The 20,426-nt window shown below is 36.0% G+C and overlaps 1 protein-coding gene across 3 annotated transcripts; it reads left to right on the top strand.

The window, feature by feature from the left end:
• The first annotated feature begins 96 nt into the window (after positions 1 to 96).
• LOC107003959 (histone deacetylase 14) lies at positions 97 to 18,615 on the top strand. 3 transcript variants are annotated; one of them, XM_015202199.2, is made up of 10 exons: positions 97 to 269; positions 2,205 to 2,452; positions 4,419 to 4,448; positions 4,651 to 4,725; positions 5,983 to 6,084; positions 7,588 to 7,659; positions 15,787 to 15,843; positions 15,985 to 15,999; positions 17,647 to 17,828; positions 18,132 to 18,615. In XM_015202199.2, the coding sequence occupies exons 1-10, from the start codon at positions 161 to 163 to the stop codon at positions 18,430 to 18,432; spliced, it is 1,191 nt and encodes a 396-aa protein (XP_015057685.1). In that variant the 5' UTR covers positions 97 to 160; the 3' UTR covers positions 18,433 to 18,615. The 3 variants fall into 3 exon arrangements, with proteins under 3 accessions (XP_015057685.1, XP_015057679.1, XP_015057682.1); XM_015202193.2 differs by having other exon boundaries at positions 100 to 269; positions 15,985 to 16,236; XM_015202196.2 differs by lacking the exon at positions 4,419 to 4,448 and having other exon boundaries at positions 102 to 269; positions 15,985 to 16,236.
• Positions 18,616 to 20,426: the final 1,811 nt, after the last annotated feature.

The raw sequence follows: 20,426 nt of genomic DNA, 5'->3' as shown, positions 1-20,426 counted from the left end.
TTGAAACTAACAATCATCTCTTTGTTTTTTATTTTTTTAAAAAAATATTTATTATGTGTTTAATGAAATAAAAAAGCAATATTTCTCATTATTTATCCAAACTCAAGAGGCCCATTTTTATTTTAATAAAAAAAAACTTTTGTAATTTTTTGCGCCGGCGATGAAGTCTGTATCCTCTCTACCGGCGATGATGTCCGCCGCAGCAACTCCTACGCTGGCGAATTTCACGGCCATGACTGCTTCACGGCCTGCGGTCCCCTCGATCCAGTGTAAGTTTCAAAATTCGCTTAATTTTTTATTAAAAAATCCATGTTAGGTTTTACCTTGATAAGCTCTAAAACACTTTATTAATTCCTTATTGTTAAATTGTGATTTTATTGTCTACTTTTGCTGCTATTTTTAATGATACTTCAAAGTTCAAATAATCTTGCTTGCTCAATAATTAATGAAATTTGCTATAGTATTAGTTATAATTGAGAAATTGTGTCGTTGTGGTAATGTTGTTAAGGTAAGTATTGAGATTTTAGTTGAATATTGGGGGAAGAAGTCGAGTGAACTGTTACAATCAGTAATGGAATCATCAGTTTATGGGAAAAAGGATCGAGAACATTTGTATAGGGTAAAGAGTATTAACAACATTAAATTATTGAGGGAACGTCGAATGCCCCTTTTATGGTTCTGATGGTTACTACCTTCTTATTTCGGTGTGGAGATCAGGCGGTTGAGCATATGATAGTAGTTGCAGGTCACTACCACCATTGTAGTGTCAAGCAGGATTTTTTTGTACTTCGTTTTGTATTTAACTCAATCACACAATATTGTGTATGTTCTCATTAGAAAGTTCTGAAAAACGTACAAAGTTCAATTTTTTTTTTGATGTGGTCCACTAATTTAGTTTACTTGCATGTTGATTCTTCACTTTGAGTCATACAAATATTGTTCATTGGACCTGTTCATTGGGAAAAAGAGTTTATAAATTCTAAGTAGGGGTGATTTATAATTAAAAGCTGATGCTTAGTTACTCTGTTCTATGAATTGGTCTTGCCAACTTAATTGTCTTGTCGATCAAATTTCTATTCCATGTTCCACAATATAAATATGATGATGTTCTATTAACTATAAACTTTATTATTCAGCAATTGCAAGTTTTAGGTTAAATATTAGGTGAAGGTTTGCATGAATAATGATGTTTGAGAACTTTTGGTATTAGCTTTAGAGTTTGTTTGGTTGACTTTTCATTTTTGGCTTATTATCCAAAAACTATAGAACTTATGATTTTTGTCTTATTTTTAGCGTTTTTGTTTAAAACTAAGTGCTTATAAGCACTTTTTTAACTTATCCAAACACTCCAAAAGTCAGTCCAAATACTTTTGAAGTGTTTTAAGCTAATTAGTGGACTTTTTGAAGTGTTTTTAAGTTAAAATAGCTTAAACACACTTCAAAAAGTCAAACCAAATGGGCTCTAGTCTTTTTTAAGGTTTCACTTAGTTGCAAGGATATTTCTCCCAAACCATAGACCCTGCCCTCTGTCCCTTCTCCACTTCTTTTCATTATTCATAATCTCCAAGTATCCTAACTCTACCCACAACCACAGACTCAACATCAACAACATAGAAGTCACACAAGCTGGAGGGTACAAACTTCCTTTTTAGCACATGTAAACGCAAGTCAGCTGTGTGCCTGTCATAATGCTTGCAATGACTATTTTATGTAATAATCTTTGTTTGCAGTCGTGAAAAGATAGCTCTGACTTGAAGCCAATATTCTTTCAAAATGCTTCATGATTAAAGTAGAACAAGTTTACAATTTGATTACTAAGATAATGGAAACACCAAGTATTTACAAGTATGTTAAATTAGTTTCATAAAGTTGGAAATTAAGTGAACTTTGAATCTTGAAAGTGACCTGTCATTGAGGTCGCTTTTTAGGTCTACTGTTTTTTAAGCAGTAGTAACTAATGAACCGTAGCTCCACCAGACTCACAGCTAAACTTTTATCTGATTCGAAAACTATCATTTGATTTTTTTCCTGGGATAGCCTGGTTGTAGGTGAATAAGTATTTTTTGAAAATGCACAGTTTCTGTTGGGATACTCCTGTATAAGATCGTTGTGTCAAATATTGTTGTTGCGGAGTTGTTTTGTCTGTTCTTTCAAAATGGACTGCTTCAATGGATATACATAATTGTTTCAATTCCTTTTGGCAGGTAACTTGCTGTTCTATGATAGACATCACGTTTACTCTCATAAAAAGTATTCCAAAAATGGAATTACCATTAAGTATACAGATCTCCCCAAGCACATCAGACCAGAAAAGGGATATTCTTCATCAAGTGTTCGAGGCACCATTTATTGTTCAAATCATAAGGAAAGAAATGTTGGCTTGCCTTCTGATCATATCGCAGTTGGTGCAAAAGTGATTTATGCTGCTGCTCCTGCAATGGGTCATAATCAGGTAAAGTAAATCTACTTACCATATGCATTGTCAAGCTAGCTTTGTGATTCCAGGGAATCATTTACTTCATTCTTCTCCTAGAGCTGTTGTGGAACCAACTCATGCGGAACAACTTTTATATCTCTTTTTTTGATGTCCACCATGAGAGTTAAACTAAAGCTATATATGGTGCTACGGTTTTGATCAAGTGTTTGCCTTGTATAACCATTTATGTCTTGAGAAGGAATCAACCCAAACTCTTATATCAGAGTTGCAACTAGAAAATTTCTCTTCTTTACAGCCCAAAGTTTGTTTGTTTTTGGTAGAAGAATCTCCTCAGGGGGTTCGAATTGTTTCAAGTGTCTTGATCAATTTAAATGGCAGTGAAATCTGAAACATAGAACTGTTATATGTCATAAACCTCAAAATATGCCGTCATCAAGTTCATTACAACCTCTATGAACTTCCTATCAAGTTTTGGCTGCCCATAGGGGGAAGCAATATTTTTTTTTCCGCCCATTTAATTGCAAAGATTAGCAGATTACTGCCTTTGCAGTTATTCTTTCTCTATACTCTCCTGTGTGTCTTTTTCCCACAGTTATCTTATTGGTTTCCCTACTGAGATATATTTTGAGAATTAGGTAGATAATGTTAATATATGTTCCCTAAGAAAAAGTTGTGCTTATTCTGTTCTATGTAGTTGCACGTCATTCTGTCGCCTGCATGTGCAAAAAGTAGATATTAATTCCAAGGTTCACTTATCTGCAATTGAACAAAGTTCTTGTAGGGAATGCCTAGATTTTTGCTCTTTGCAAGGTTCCAAATATTCCCTATCAGATGTCCAGAACTCATGTATGCCAGAGTTCTGAATCTCGATTCCAGTGACTGTTAAGTTAAATGTCCTACAATAGGATCCTTGTCTTTCCAGGAATAGTTCCTCCTTCAACATGAAACCTATTTAAATTTAGGGCATGTGTCACTTTTCGACTGGTTGGAGATCGACAGGTTTTTATTATAATTTGTCTATTCTTTTCCCTTTCAAAATACATCGTAGACATTTAAATCTTATTGGATCAGTCCATACAATACTTATGCAAAATCCTAAATTCAAGACACATTGGATCTAGTCAACATTTTCGGTCAATAAGTTCCAAATTGATCATTTAATTCAAAATTACACGACTTAAGTGAAAGCCAATGTCATGACCCAAATCGAAAGGACCGTGACCACCACTTAGTGAGCATCTACCCACCAAGCAAACCAACTCTTTTAATTATCATTAGGTAAGCAGTCAGAGGAGATGTTCCATTGTTCAAAGAATCTAACTTCAAGAATTTTAGTTTCAGGAACTGTCTCTCATGTCCCATTACGCACTGTGATTTGTTTGACTAAGTTTTCTTTCCCTGAATATGGGTGAATTAGGTGTTATATTTAATTTGGTTTTTCTATTTATCTTGAGACTTGAGTACCCTTTATTTGTATTGCTGAGCAGCTATGCACGGCCAAATAGTTAATGTTAACATAACGAGACTGGAACGTAGAAGTCGAAAGCTTCATAGTTTTATCTTCTGTTTTAGAGATGACAAAATATTCTCCAATTTCCTTACCTTTTTTTTCCAATTCTATTGGACGCCCCTGTAGGAACTCTTACCTTTGTTGCTTGATGTTCCTCTAACAGTAGTTTTGCAGCTTTTCTGAGGCATTCTCTCTTTTCCTAGCATGTCTGTTGTGTGGTTACATTGGACTAATAAATTGTGCCATTGCGATTTCTTGTTCTGTGAGATGCTGCCTGAATCATATGAATATATTGACTTTGATTCTATTTAAGTGTGACAGTTTGTTGCTTAATAATTTTGTTTAGACTAGATTTCACTTGCAAAATATCTTTGGGGAGAAATGCGCCATTCTATCTTGAACTTTTCACTCCTATGACCTTGCCCCTTAATTTTTCTGGCTAAAGTTGTTGATATAGCTTTGAGTTTTCAGGTTCCTACAGTGCAAGGATCCCTAATCAAAGTACGTAGTTGGATTTCATAGAACAACTCCTTTTATTTTTACTGATTTTTGTTACTATTCTGTTGCATGATTTCTTTAGGGTAAGAACTGCGTAAACTTCACCATCCTAACATTTAGCTTAAATCTTTTGTTGATTCTCTTTACTAGGTCTTTGTTTTAGGGAATATCTATTTCTTGGAATTCAGTCACTAAAAATTTTCAGGAATCACATCCAGAATGCAACTCTAGAGTTCCTGCAATTTTGACAGCTCTGGAAAAGATGAATTTGACTTCAAAGGTATGCCACAAACACAACTACAATTATTTGTCAGTGCTGATTCTTGTTTTTATTGTTTTCACCAGTGATGGTAAAAGACAAACACATTGGATATCTCTTGATGAGGAAAATAAATTTGGGATAAAATGTGAGATAATTTTATAAAAATTACGCTAGGTAAACGAAAAATGAGGTCTCCTAAAATCATGCTAATTAATTAGCATAATCTGTCCGCTGAGGCCCTATGTCAGCACATATGCTATTTGTTTTCTGACGCTACATGAAACAAACTGAAGCTGCGACTAGTAACTTTCTCTTTGACGAAGTGCCAATCAATTTCATTTTATTTTGTTCAGTCATGTTGAACATGATTCTGAGGCTCTAAGCTATACTGATTGCAACTTTATTGTGGAAGCTAGTAGAAGGCATTGACTCGCTTCATCTATCCATCTGTGTACGGGTTGAAGCTAGTAGGAAAGTGCAATCCCGTAAAGCGAGGGTCTCAGTCACTAATTATATGCCTCGCCAACCCCAAATACTTAAACTCGTTCTTAAGAATAGCTTGACAGCTTCCTCGGCAATGCAAAGCTCAGTGAGGCATGCATGAAGATAGGCATACATCGAAAATCTATCCATGACCACCATAATAGTGCATAATCTCCGGACTTCGGCTAACATGTGATAAATTCTATAGCCTTGCTCTACCATGGATCTCCGTAACTGGCAATAGTTCCCAAGTCCTCCAGGTTGTTGTTGCTCAGCATCCTGTTGACATAAAAGCCAAACTTGCATGTAACACTCAGTGTCATCCAGTATGCACACCGATAGTTAACCGACTAAACCAAGCCTCTTGCCTGGATCACCATCCCAAATGGTGTCATTACTCTCCTACATGATGTGCCACCTAATGACACTCCCATTATAGCTATATAGCTAAACCTTGTGTGAGCTACCTCCTATTCTTAAGTGTTAGCAATATACAGGAAGAATTTTATAGGAGCTACCATCCTACGCTAGAGTGAAGCAGTTTCTACTAGGAACTTAGAGATATTATAAAGTCAGATCTGGTGAATTTTCCTTTGTCATAGGACCTTGAACACTATGGTGATCATAGGAGGCAAGAGAATCCTAGTAGAACTCTACCACTTTTTTGGGCGGGGGAGGGGGGGGGGATTTGGTTCTGATTAAAACGTCCTAAACCTTCATGCGCACTAGCAAGATGCATATAGAGATTTTATAAAACAGCTATACAACTAATCAAGCTATCTTGTGTTCCAGTTTCGAGGATCAGATGTTGTTGAAGTGCAGAATTTCAGACCAGCTACAACAGATGACATAGGAAGTGTTCATGTTGGGCCCTATATTTCAGGGCTTGAGAAGGTAGCATAGCCATAAGGTTTGGTAATTCTTCTTGTTAATGTTGTTGTACGATAATTCAAAACTTCTGTGGTGGTGTGTTTGATTGATGGAAGTCACTTTTCAGTAAAATATTTTCCATGACGACAACATTTTGGTTTCTAGAAAATGTTATCCATCAAAATGAGAAAAATGACTTTCCTCATATATCGATGCAAGTCATTTCCGAACTTCTATTTTACTTCTAACTTCATATCTTTTATTGGAGACTATGAAATAAATTTTTAGCTTTATGTTATTTATTTCAACACCTTTGCATTATTGATATTTACTAGTAAATTTTTTAACCAAAGCATTACCTGGTTTGCGAAGATTATTATTAATCCTTTGATGGATCTATGTTTTTCTGAAACTATTTTCCACTCACCAGAAAACATTTTCTTGAAAAATTGTTACCATGGAAAATGACTTCCATCATACAAACAAACTTTGAATTCGATCTAAAAAGTTACATTTCCTTAATATTTTCAATCCATGCGATCATGGTACGGGTTTATATTTTGGTTCGTAGATAAAGATAATCTCATGCTTGGCATTCCTCTCTTTTTTTTTTCAATTTTGGGGTTTTTCTTAAAAGTCATCTATTATTTTGATGTTACATGGAGATTTGGGTTTGAAAAGTCGATATTGGTACGTATTCTACATGGCCGTTTTTCACTTTTAGTGGGATTTATTCTATCTTAAAGTAGTATGTGAAGCACCCATGCCCATGTCATTGCCATTCACTAAGAGTGCACCATGAATGTGAAGACTCCATATAGTATAAAATAATGTTTTTATTTGTAACGTCTACATGCGTAATTTTGTCATATACCGTGAAGAGGTTAGCATAAGGACTTCTTACCTTATTTTTGGAATTTGTTCTTTAAAAAAGTTGTAACAGGTGGAGAAATGTTGGGTCCCCTATTTTTGCTCAGGCCTGCATGGATTTCAAGAGACTAGGTCCATCGAGACAACTCTCTTTCATGTATTTTAGGTTTACCTCGTTCTTTGTTAACACTTACACATGCTATGGTTTCACATTCATAAATTGACTTAGGACATGGCTAAACCATCGCAAACGTCATTTCTCTCATTTTATCCTCAATGTGTGCTTTATCTAAATAGTATTAGTTGTAAAAGATTTAGTAACAATACTTTTTTATATAATTTTAATTTTAGGAAAATAAAGAAATTGATAATTTGTGATAGGAAATTGAATGGTTGTACTCTGATATTCCTAACTTGTCCATTCCTTCTGAAACTGAGGGAATGTTTTCCACATCATTTTTACTTTGCATAATTGTTGTCATCATCCTTACTATTGTTACTGTTCCTATTGTTCTTTGTTATTTGTGATATCATTGTAATAATTGTTATTGTTTATTTATTATAGTAGTAGTATTATCATCATCATCTTTGTCATCGCCGTTGTCACCATTAATTTCTCATCCTATGTTCTCTTGATTTGTTGACTATCATTTGCAGGCTATGGATCAAGCTTTAGAGAAAGGTCTAATTTTCATTGATGGATCTGGACCCACATATGCTACTTCCACAGTAAGAATATATCTCTTACGGTAACTCTTCCTCTTTCTGATGCTAGTCTCTACCATATTTAACTTTATGATGTTAACACACATGCGTCACATTACACTTATTTTTAGGTTATTTTTTCCCTTTTCCAAACTATTTTGGTGTTTTCTGCTGGGTGTTCGTCAGCCATTGTAACGACCCATTAGGTCGTTTTGGGTACTTTAACTTCATATTTCATAAAAGACTTTTTCGATAAATTCTAAATAGGTATTTTGGACTATTTGTAACTATAGTTATATAACTAATGAGTTAATTTTAATAATTAATTTAGTCGGTGGTTAAAGAAAAATAACATTAAAGTTAGTAGGGAGTCATTTTTATCACTTTTATAATTGGTCATGTATAATAATTTGGGCAAATAAATCATCTGTAAAAGAAAGAAGAGAGAAAACTAGGCGAGAAACTTTACCTGCAGCGTCTAACAAGGAAGACAGACATCGAGCTAATGTTTTGAATCTTCAACGTCCTTATTTAATGGTAGGGGGTTAAGTATTATACTATAATATTTCATGGTTAGATATAAATTGAAAGTGGGTGTTAGCGGATGCGATGAGAGTTTGGACTTCGATAAGAAAGTGAGGGCAATAATGAATTGGTTGATGAATTAATGATTAGTCAATCTGACGGATGATATGATATATTTGGCTTATAGTATAATGATAAATTTGGGTTAAAGTTGTTGCCACTAGTTTTCGAAGTCAATGACTTTAATCTTGAATTTTATTACGTTGTCATCATATTATAAATTGAGTTTTAATATATTGAGATGTGTAATTAAATATTAGGTGTATTGTATATTTAGAATATCATTAAAATGATGATAATTAGAGCAATTGAGACTTATCCTTAGGCTTTAACTTTAGGAAAGTGACTATAGATTTGTGTGAGTTTTTGGGTCTAGGCTAGACATATAGTAATATGGGTGTCTATAAACTAATTTACTTATGAATTATGCATGTTTAATAGATTGGAAACGTTCGGAGGCATTGAGGAAAGGAAAAACATTGGAAAATTAGCTTGCTCGACTTCGATTCCTCTGTGGATGTAGGTTATGGATTATTTTATGCAATAGATAGACTCTTAATAGTGACTGATAATCATTGGTGATATTGTGAATTTCCCTATGTACTTGGTTGTAAGGTTTGGACAATCTATGTGTTTGTGATTGGTCTGAAATCTTGTCACTGTCAAATTTATAATCTTGAATCTTCTCTATTGAAGTGATGCCTTAAATAAAGAAGGTTTGATGAAATATTGTTCATGAAGTGAAAAGTGGTGATAATAAATGATAAACTAATGATATATTTGGATCGGATTCCACGAGTCGGTACGATGTTATTGGATCGGGTGTCATGTTCCAACACGGAAACATTAAAGAAAGACATATATAAGTACGTGACGCTTGGATGTTATATATGTTTTCCTTTAATATTGCCGGAACGTGACACCCGATCCAATAAAATCGTGCCAACTCATGGCATTCGGTCCAAATATATCGTTAATTTATCATTTATAATCACCACTTTTCACTTAATTAATAATATTTTACCAAGCCTTCTTTATTCAAGACATCACTTCGATAGAGAAAGTTCATGATTATAAAGTTCACGGTCTAAGGATTTCAAATCAATCACAAACAACACATAGATTATCCAATTTACATAACCAAGTACATGAAGAAATTCACAATATCACTCAATAACTTCAATCACTATTAAAAGTCTATCTATCACATAGAATAAACCTTAACCCACCTCTACCAAGGATTGAAGTTGAGCAAGCTAATTTTCCAAAGTTTTTCCTTTCCTCCATGTCTCCGAATGTTTCCAATCTATTAAACATTCATAAGTAAATGAGTCTATAGACATCCATATTACTATATGTCTAGCCTAGACCCAACAACTCTCACAAATCTAGTCACTTTTCTACAGTTCAAGCTTAAGGGTAAGTTTCAGTTGCTCTAATTATCATCACTTTAATGATATTCAAATTATTTAATACACCTAATATTTAATTACATATCTCAATATATTAAAACTCAATTTAAATATGATGACAACGTAATAAGATTAAAGTCACTGACTTCGAAAACTAGTGACAACAACTCTAACCCAAATTTATCATATCATCAGTCAATGATTGACTAATCATTAATCCATCAACTAATTCATTTTCACTCTCGCCTAGTTTTCTTTCGTCTTTCTTTTATAGATTATTTCTTTACCCTAATTATTATACATGACCAATTATAAAAGTTGTAAAAATGGGTTATTACTAATTTTAATATTATTTTCTTCAACCCTTGACTAATTTAATTATTAAAACTATCTCATTAATTATATAACTATAATTACAAATAGTCCAAAATACCCATTTAGAATTTATTGTAAGAGTCTTGTGAAATAAGAAGCTATAGTACTAAAAAAAAACCTAATGGGTCATTACACTAAATACCAATTTACCCATTGTTCGTCCTCGAACGATCAAAACAAGGTGATGGTAAGAAAATGTACCTAAATCGACAAGAAGATGTGATTTACCTTTCTTGCATATTAGCATCTACTCTCCTAAGTAGACTCTTCAACATATGATTCTTCCACTGAACCTTGATGAATGCAATCTCCTTTGATGACCTTAACTTGCGGACGTCCCTATCTAGAATAGCTCAGACTATCCACCGGTCTGAAGGTAAAATGCAGTACTTAGATCCAATCTAGTTCCTAATTCAGCCTGCAAGGTCCTCTTAAAGTTAGAAGTAAATTGTGTACCACTATCTGATATGATGGAGATCAGAACTCCATGCAATTGAACAGTCTCACGGATATAGAGTTTGGCTTAACTTCTCTGCATTATAAGTCACCTTGACCGGAATGAAGTGAGTAGACTAAGTTAATCTGGGAACAATTACCCAGATAGAATCAAACTTACCAATGTCTTTGGAAGACCAACCACGATAATCATTGCAATTCTTTCCTACTTCCATTCAAGAATGGACATTCTCTGAAGTGTACCTCTAGGCCTCTGATGCTCGTACTTTACCTGGTGACAATTTGGGCATTAGGCAACCGAATCAACAATGTAAGCTTCATTCTACTCCACTCGATAATGTTGTTCCAGATCACGATACATCTTGGTTGCACCAGGATGTATAGAATACCTCGAACTATGAGTCTCTGCAAGGATAGTATGAGTCAAATCATCAACACGATGCACACATACTCACCCCTTAATTCAGAAGACGCCTTCCTCATCAATCACAACCTCTTTAGACTCTTCTAGCACCATGTCTCGAATTTGGCTCAGCTTCTCGTCATCAAACTACTCTCCTTTAAGCTTGTCAAGAAAAGATCTTGCCTCCACACAAGCCAAGAATCCTCATTTCTGAATTACTTCCAGTCTCATAAAGTCATTAGCTAGAGTTTGAAGCTCTCTACCTATGGGCGTTTAGAAACCTGTAAGTGGCTAAACTCCCCATGCTCCCTGCTTTTCTACTTAGGGCATTAACCGCAATATTAGTTTTCTTGGGTAATACAGAATAGTAGTGTCATATTCTTTAAGTAACTCCATCCACCTCTTTTGCCTCAAATTCAAGTCCTTCTGAGTGAACACATATTGTAAACTACGATGATTTGTATACATTTCACACTTGACCCAGGTAGATAATGCCTCTGCTGCTTCAATGCACAACTGCAGCCAACTTCAAATCATGGGTCGGGTACGTTCGTGCACTTTCAGTTGTCTTGAAGCATAGGCAATTACATTGCTCTCCTACATTAGCACTGCACCTAAACCAGAATAAGATGCATCACAATAAACAATGAAATTCTTACCTTCCACAGGCAAGGCAAGAATTGGTTCAGTAGTCAACAAGGTCTTGAGTCGCATGAAGCTCTTTTCACACTCATCCGACCATACAAAGGGAACATTCTGCTTGGTCAAGTTGGTCAGTTGGGAAGCGATGGAAGAAAATTCCTTAATGAATCCACGGTTGTAGCTGCTAAACCATCAAAACTTCTTACCTCTAAAACATTAGTAGGCCTTACCCAACTATTCACTGCTTTGATTTTAGTGGGATCCACCATCACTCCAAACCACGTGCCCTGAAAAGGACACTGAATCAAGCCAAAACTCACACTTGGAGAATTTGGGGATAAAGCATTTTCTCCATTAACAACCCCAATATAATTCTCAAATGCTCTTCATGTTCTTTCTTGCTCTTGGAGTAGATCAGTATGTCATCAATAAATACAATAACGAAGAGATCCATATATGGCTTAAAAATTCTATTCATCTGGCTCATGAAAGACATTACTAAGAACTCATAATGTTCATACCTTGTTCGAAAACAGTCTTTGGCACATTCATTGCTCGTATTTTAGTTGATGAAAATCGTATCTCAAATCAATTTTTGAGAACACACAAGCACCCTGGAACTGATCAAACAAGTCATTAATGCGAAGAATGGGGTACTTGTTCTTAATAGTTACCTTATTCAACTACCTATAGTCTATGCATATTCGAAAACTACCATCCTCCTCCTTCACAAATAAATCTAGAGCACCCCAAGGAGGGGCACTTGGTCTAATAAAGTCTTTACCTAACAACTCCTGAAGTTGGGCCTTGAACTCTCTCAACTCAGCTGGGGCCATTCTATAAGGGGAATGGAAATGGGGCGAGTCCCCGACTCCATGTCAATACGAAAATCAATATCCCTATGAATTGGTATACCCGGCAGGTCTGCAGGATAAACATCCACAAACTCACGAACTATCAAAACATACTCAATCGATGGCACTTTGGAAGTATCATCCCTGAGATATGAAAGTTGAACAACCCTTATTCACCAAACTCTTAGCACGAAGAAAAGAGATAATGTGAACTGGGGTGAAACATAGTCACCCTCCCATACCAGCGGATTTATCCCAGGCTTAACCAAAGTTACAGTCTTAACATTATAATTTAAGATAGCAAAATTTAGCAAAAGCCAAGCATACCAGAATTACATCAAAATCAACCATCTCCAGTGTAATCAAATCTACGTAAGTTTTGCTCCCCATAAAAGTCACAAGGCAAGACCTATACATCTTCTCAACTAACACACACTCGGCGACAGGAGTAGAGACACGAATAGGCATGTCAAGCAAGTCACAATGCAAATCAAGTCCATTAGCTAATAAGGGAAAATATAAGAAAATGTGGGTCTAGGATCAAACAATACAAAAGTCATGCGATCACAGACCAGAAGAGTACATGTGATAACAACATTAGATGCCTCTATCTCTGGCCTCCTAGGGAAAGCATAACAATGGGTCTATCGCTTGTCTATCCATTGCCTCTATCGGGCTGCGTCCAGTAGTTTCACCTGCTTGCCACCTTGGTTGAACTGGTGACCATGATTACCTTGGCCACCACGTCCTCCAGAATGACAACCTCTACCATGACCACCCCTACCTCTAACTGCTGGAGATTTGTAACTCTAATCATACTGAGGTTGGCTCTGCCTTGGACAATATTTCCTAATATGCGCAGTCTCACCACATCCATAGCAAGTTCTGGAGTCGAGAGTAGGTCTCTATGAAGACGAAAAAGACTGAAGATAACCCCCAAACACAGAAAAAGGCTTACTAGTTGGCGACGGACCCTCAACTGGAACTTGCAATGAAGAATGATGAGGACGGGGTGGATAACCCCCAAAACTCCGCCTCCAAAGTAAGAACCACTAACCTCACTTTTTTATGGAAGTTCTTAAATATTGACACCTTGGTAAAGTCATCTTACTTCACCTTCTCTACCTCAATCACAAAATCAACCGCTTCTTGTAAAGATTTTGCAAAAGCAACCTGTAAAGCTGGAATCTGCAAATCTTACCGCAGTCCCTTCACAAAGCGGCGAATCCGCTCTTGTGGACTGAAGCAAAGCTAAGTGGCATATCTGCATAATGCACGAAATTTGGCCTCATAGGCTGCAACCGACATCTTTCCTTGCTCTATGTTCAAGAACTTATCTCTCCTTTTGTCCCTCAAACTCCGAGTATATACTTCTCAATGAAGAATCTAGAAAATGTTGCGCAAGTCATAGGTGATGCCTCGACACTCAACATGAACTGCCACCACAATTTAGTATCCTCTTGAAACTGGTAGGTCAGAGCTTCAGATTCAGTACCCTTGAAGACCAAAGGTTTCAACTTTAAGAACTTAATAAAGAGATCATGATGGTCACTAGTCATTATAGGCCCTGTAGTTAATCGAGGAAACATGCATGTTTCCAAGGACGCATCCATGCGGGGAGCCACAATAGCTGCATGTTTTACTCCTTGAACTTAAGTTGCTGGTGCAGAAAACACTTGGATGCCTGGCCTTGATCGGATAACTCGCTTATATAAGTGAGAACCTGGTTGATTATCTCTGGAGTAGACTGGGGTGGTGCTTCCTGCTCATGAATCTGCTCATAGCATATCTAGTGTTTTCATTAGTATTGTCCGGCTTAAACGAATCATAGCTACAAATATGCCCCTCCGTTGAGAAGTCACCTTACATAGCAAAAAAGATGACTATCTGCTTCTGCATTCCTTCCACATAGATGGCAGATAATGCAAAGGTGTATTCCTCCTCTGCGGTCTCTCTTGTGTGAAGCGGACCAACTTAACTACGAATCAAACAAAACACATCACTTTGTATGGTGTCTTGGTTTCCATAAATGCTTCCAGGGCCACTGAACATTAAGGTGGTTGTTCTGATTCCTCGTATAATTTGCTGTCTTGACTGAAAAGATCCCTGTACTGTCTCTGAGCCACCGTAACCTATCTTGTTCTAGTGAGACTCCTTTTGAAGAAATTGAGAATGTTGAGGAATTCTATGAATCCTGACATATCCTAAGTCATTTAGAGGCCTTCTGACACTAAGATCCCAGCCTTGGTTACTCCAAACTTCAGTTATTTTAGCTTTTTGTTGTTGATGTAGTATGAGAACAACTGGAAATAGAATCCTGAGGGCATCTCCAACCTTAAAATCTATTTACTCTCCAAATATAGAGTTCTCTATTTTTTTTAGACAACCAACTCCAGCCCAATCCTCTATTTTACTCTCTAAAAAGGAATCTTCTCCTCTCTCCTCAGCATGTTCTGTTTTAGTCTCTTCTTATTTCATGATATAAATTTTTTCTTTCTTTTTCCAAAAAAATCACTTTATATAATTTTCATACTATTTCAAAATTTTTATTTAATATAAATTTATACTTTATTCTACATTTCTAACTAACATAAATTGCAAGAAAATATTATACATATAGTATACTAATTAATGGGAAAACTCAAATAAATGTGAAATACCTAAATCATTACTATGGAATAATTAGACCTAGTATAAATGCTTGGCTTCCTAGAATAACTAGGGTTAGCTTACCTGTGATGACTGATGTATTTTGTGGAGTTGGATGGTATCCAAACTTTGATTCAAGATTTTTAAGGGTGTTTTCAAGTGGATTGATTCTATTAAAGGATATCCTATAGTTCAGGAGTGCTATTTAAGTGCACTAAGTAGTGTTGTTGATATCTGTCAAATTGTTCTTGTTGGTACTTTTTAGTTGTATCTTCTCTATATCTCTTTAAATTGCTTTCTTAAGTTCTAATTAATCCTACCTTAAGTTACATCATGACATTTTAGGCAAGCGCCAAATTTGTAGGACATCATGAATGAGGATTAATCAGAAAACTCAGATCAGAAAAGCTGGTTGCTTCTTCAATGAGTCTACAATATCATCCTAATGAGGCACAAGTGGTCATATATGGTGCTTTATATTGATCAACTAAACATATGGAGATACTATTTCATTATTCATTATGCATGATGATGTAGGAGTGTAACTATGAAAGCTCAGCCCTGTGCATAACCCCATAGACATTAAAATTCCATTTTAGTAAATTTCATGCTCGAAGTTCTCTAATATTTAATGAAATAACCATTCTTAATCAGGAAAGTTTTTGAATACGTATGAGCTAATAGGTTCCTAAAATTATTGAGTTCCGTCAGAAAGATTTAACAACAAGTGTTCCTATGGCAATGTGAACTCTGATCTTGATATAATATGATGCAGACGTTCCAAGAGTCGTTATTGGCAGCTGGAGCTGGGATTTCCTTGGTTGATTCAGTGGTAATGTATCCGTCTAAGCTGTTAGTAATATTTCAGTTTACTGGGAATACTTCGTTTAATGTAGCAATCAGTTCAGGGTGCGTTTTGTTGGTAAACTTCTGTCTCTCAAAGCTGGATTAATTGTTTCATCTGATATTTCAGGTTGCAGCATCCAGAGTAAGCAAAGATCCTCCTGTCGCTTTTGCACTAATTCGACCTCCTGGTCACCATGCTGTTCCGAAGGGGGCCATGGGCTTTTGTGTGTTTGGAAATATTGCTATTGCTGCTCGTTATGCTCAAAGAATGCATGGATTGAAACGTGTTTTTATCATAGACTTTGATGTTCATCATGGAAATGGAACCAATGACGCCTTCTATGAGGACCCAGATATATTTTTCCTTTCAACTCACCAAGTAAGCTACACATTACTGAACAAATTGCTTAGGAAATATTGACATTTTTACCTCTGAATCAACTGCTATTATAAAATGTAGTTTGTATGAACGAAAGATCATTTGGTTTTATCTAATAATTGAGCCAAATCTAGTGATCCACAAAAATGATTATTCTTGACACTGTTCAGTTCAAGGGTGCTTGGGACTTGGTGATTACTCCTCTGGAAATTTATTTGTTACAAATGAGCAGAAATAAAACACATCAATTATGATTGTCGTCACGTCCCAAAATAGTAGTATTATTTTGTAATCTTTTAGTTTCGTATCTTCAATGTTTGTTGTTATCTGTTGCTTCATTTGCCTTGTATCTTCTTATTATTAGATAGGGGGATATGATTAGACATGACATGTGCCAGCTTTAGCTTACTGTGGACATGACCCTAGATAAGAAAATGTGGAGGGCGAGGATTAGGCTAGAAGGTGATAGGTAGCAGAGTGTTGTCATTCTTTGTGTGGAAGATGCATGGGGCTACCCCTCTATCCGCTTCTCCTTATTAGTAGTATTATTTAGTAATCGGCGCAGCACTGTTCAGTTCAAGGGTGCTTGGGACTTGGTGATTACTCTTCTGGAAATTTATTTGTTACAAATGAGCAGAAATAAAACACATCAATTATGATTGTCGTCACGTCCCAAAATAGTAGTATTATTTAGTAATCATTTAGTTTCGTATCTTCAATGTTTGTTGCTATCTGTTGCTTCATTTGCCTTGTATCTTCTTATTATTAGATAGGGGGATATGATTAGCGATGACATGTGCCAGCTTTAGCTTACTGTGGACATGACCCTAGATAAGAAAATGTAGAGGGCGAGGATTAGGCTAGAAGGTTGATAGGTAGCAGAGTGTTGTCATTCCTTGTGTGGAAGATGCATGGGGCTACCCCTCTATCCGCTTCTCCTTATTAGTGGTATTATTTAGTAATCGGCGCAGTTCCTTTTCTTCAATGTGTAATACTATCTGTTGCTTCATTTGCCTTGTATCTCGTATTTTGCTGTCATATTTTTGTGCTGCCACGTAACCGGATTATCCTCTTTTCTTTCGAGCTGAGGGTTTATCAGAAACAACCTCTCTACCCCACAAAAGGTGGGGGTAAAGTCTGCCTACATGCTACTCTCTCCAAACCCCACTTGTGGAATCACACTGGGTATGTTGTTGTTATCTTCTTTTACTTACTACATTACAAGGAAACAACCCACCCTTGCTACTGCGTTCCTCCTTTCACCTCAACCAAACATTTTGTTTAGAGGAAAATAAGATTGCTTTCATTATATGCTAGCTATGCACCTCGATGTGTAGAATTAATAGTCTGGAACTTAACAATTGCACGGATTTTTATCAGTTATGCTCACTTATCTTTGGATCGATGTAGGCTGGAAGTTATCCAGGAACTGGTAAGATAGATCAAATTGGTTGTGGAAGTGGTGAAGGATCAACACTAAACCTCCCTTTACCTGGAGGATCCGGTGATACAGCAATGCGAACAGTTTTTGATGAAGTTATTGTACCTTGTGCTCAAAGGTTCAAGCCAGATATAATCCTTGTTTCAGCTGGGTAATTTTCTATTCAGTCAAGAAGATAGTCTCAACATTCGGAATATAAAACAGAACATATGATTCTAGCACAGTTCCTTTTACTTTTCTTTACTGTTCTCTACTGTGTGGTTCCTTTTTCTTTTGACGTTAATAATGGGTCATGTATTATGCTTGTGTTGTCTGCTAAACTAGCAATGCAATGAGGTCGGAATATTTGGTCTATTCACTACTATCATGCCTCATATATTCCGTTTCTGGTCTTGTAATGAGGTCGGATATTTGATCTATACAGCAATTCTAACGTGTCGTCTAAAATTTTCAGGTATGATGCCCATCTGTTGGATCCACTTGCCAGCTTACAGTTCACAACAGGAACATATTACATGCTAGCCTCCAGCATTAAGCAACTTGCTAAAGATTTATGTGGGGGACGTTGCGTGTTTTTCTTAGAAGGGGGATATAATCTCAGCTCTCTGTCAAATTCAGTTGCAGAATCATTTCGTGCTTTTCTTGGTGATCGGAGCTTAGCTTCAGTGCTCGATGATCCATCCTACTTGCACGAAGAGCCATTGAAGAAGGTGAAGCAGATTATAGAAAAAGTGAAGCACATACATTCCTTTTGAAAGCTTATATTGGCAGTGGTCTAGAATTATTATACAGCTTTGTATAGGACACCATGACTTTTCTATAATTTGTATACAGCTTTGTTTAGTATATACGATATAAAATATACTGATGTCGTAAATTCGTAACAAAAATTTGTTTAAAAGTACAAGCTAAAATTGATGAACGTCCATTCTGTTTAATTATTTCTTTCTTAGATAACAAATGCTTATATATTGTATGATCCTGCAGAAGAATTGATGTGTATATATATATATGAAGGAAAAATGCAACTTTGGGTATTTCCTCTTCATTGTAACTGTTTTTTTTCATTTTTATTTTTTATTACCTCTTAAGTTGGTTTATGAAAATAAAAAAGAAATCCATCAAGGGTATTTTAGTGATTCGTCTTTTGATTTTTGTTCCCACTTAGGTACAGTGCTATATTATGTTATGATATGATATGATATGATGATTCTGTCCTATAATATAGTCCATGATATTTTATGGATATCTAGAATTCCAACGTATTCTTTTCCCAAATCTTTTATGAATGCCCATTAAGACATTAGTTAAAGAGACAATTGGCTTTGATAGCCAAAATGACTCATTTTAGAGGTCAAACAAGCCCCGAAGCAAGTAAATCCTCCATTTTACTGATTTTCGTGTGTTATAGTCCATGGATTTTTGGCGATTCAGAATTTCGACATCTATTTTGTACAAATTTTTCATGGAAGTCTGTTAAAACGTTATCTATGGATTTGATTTGCCTAAACAACCAAAACGGCTCATTTTTTAAGGTCAAGCAAGCCCCAAAGCAAGTAAACTCCATTTTGCCAATTTTGGTGTACTTCATGGATTTTTCGTTATCTGGAATTCCAATGTCTTTTTTGCCAAATATTCTGTTGATGTACGTTAAGACGTCATCTATGGATCCAGTTAACCCTGATTGCCTAAATAGACCATTATGAAGATCAAACGATCCCAGAAAAGGTAAACCCCTCATTTTTTTTATTTTCATGTGCTATAGTCCACGATCTTTTACAATGATCATGAATTTCGACGTCTTTTTTGCCCAAAATCTTTTGTGGACCTACTTGAAGACGGTAGCTATGGTTACAGTTTTCCCTAATGGCCAAGACGACCCATTTTGAAAGTACAAGCGAGTTTTGGTGATATAAAATACCGACGTTTTTTTTGCCCATTTTTTTGTGAAAGCCCGTTAGACATTATATATGGAGATATTTGATCTTGATGGCCAATACAACTCATTTTCAAGATCAAACGATCCTTGAATTAGGGAACCCTTCATACCGATTTTGGTGTACTATAGTCCATGAATATTTGGTGAAATAAAATTTTGACATACTTAGCCCAAATTTTTATGGACATCTGTTAAGACATCATCTATGGAGCCGGTTAGACCTGACGACAAAAACCGCCCATTTTGAAGATCAAATGTGCCCCGCAACAGGTAAACCCCACATTTTATCGATTTTCTTGTGTTATAGTCCACGATCGTTTTTCGGTGATCCAAAATTCCAACATTTTTTTCTCCCAAAATTTTTGTGGACGTTTATTAAGAGGTATGATATTGAGCTAGTTGGCCTTAACGGCCAAAACGATACATTTTGAAGGTTAAACGAGCCCAGAGCAGGTAAATCCCCCATTTTATCGATTTTTGTGTGTTATAGTCCATGGATTTTGGGTGATACAGAATTTTGATGTCTTTTTTAATCAAATTTTCATGCACGTCCCTTGATACTAAGCTTGTAGGCCTAATGGTTAAGACGACCCATTTTCAAGGTCAAACGAGCCTTGAAGCTTGTAAACCCCATTTTGCCAATTTTTGTGTACTATAGTCAATGGAGTTTTGGTGCTTTGGAATTATGACGTCTTATTGGCCCAAATTTAGTGTGGAAATCCTTCAAGACGGTATCTATGGATCCAGTTGGCCCTGACAGACAAAACAACCCATTATAAAGGTCAAACAAGCCCCGAGGCAAGTAAACCC

The sequence above is a fragment of the Solanum pennellii genome, chromosome 1 (assembly GCF_001406875.1).
Source record: "Solanum pennellii chromosome 1, SPENNV200".
NCBI classification, from domain to species: Eukaryota; Viridiplantae; Streptophyta; class Magnoliopsida; order Solanales; family Solanaceae; genus Solanum; species Solanum pennellii.
This window is presented reverse-complemented; position numbering and strand designations above follow the sequence as displayed.

Bases quoted from the DNA above. Each gene is read 5' to 3' on its own strand.
- LOC107003959 (XM_015202193.2), top strand. From the start codon at position 161: ATGAAGTCTGTATCCTCTCTACCGGCGATGATGTCCGCCGCAGCAACT. The intron at 2,453-4,418 runs GTAAAGTAAATC...TTGAGTTTTCAG, and splicing joins CTGCAATGGGTCATAATCAG to GTTCCTACAGTGCAAGGATC. The intron at 17,829-18,131 runs GTAATTTTCTAT...TAAAATTTTCAG, and splicing joins ATAATCCTTGTTTCAGCTGG to GTATGATGCCCATCTGTTGG.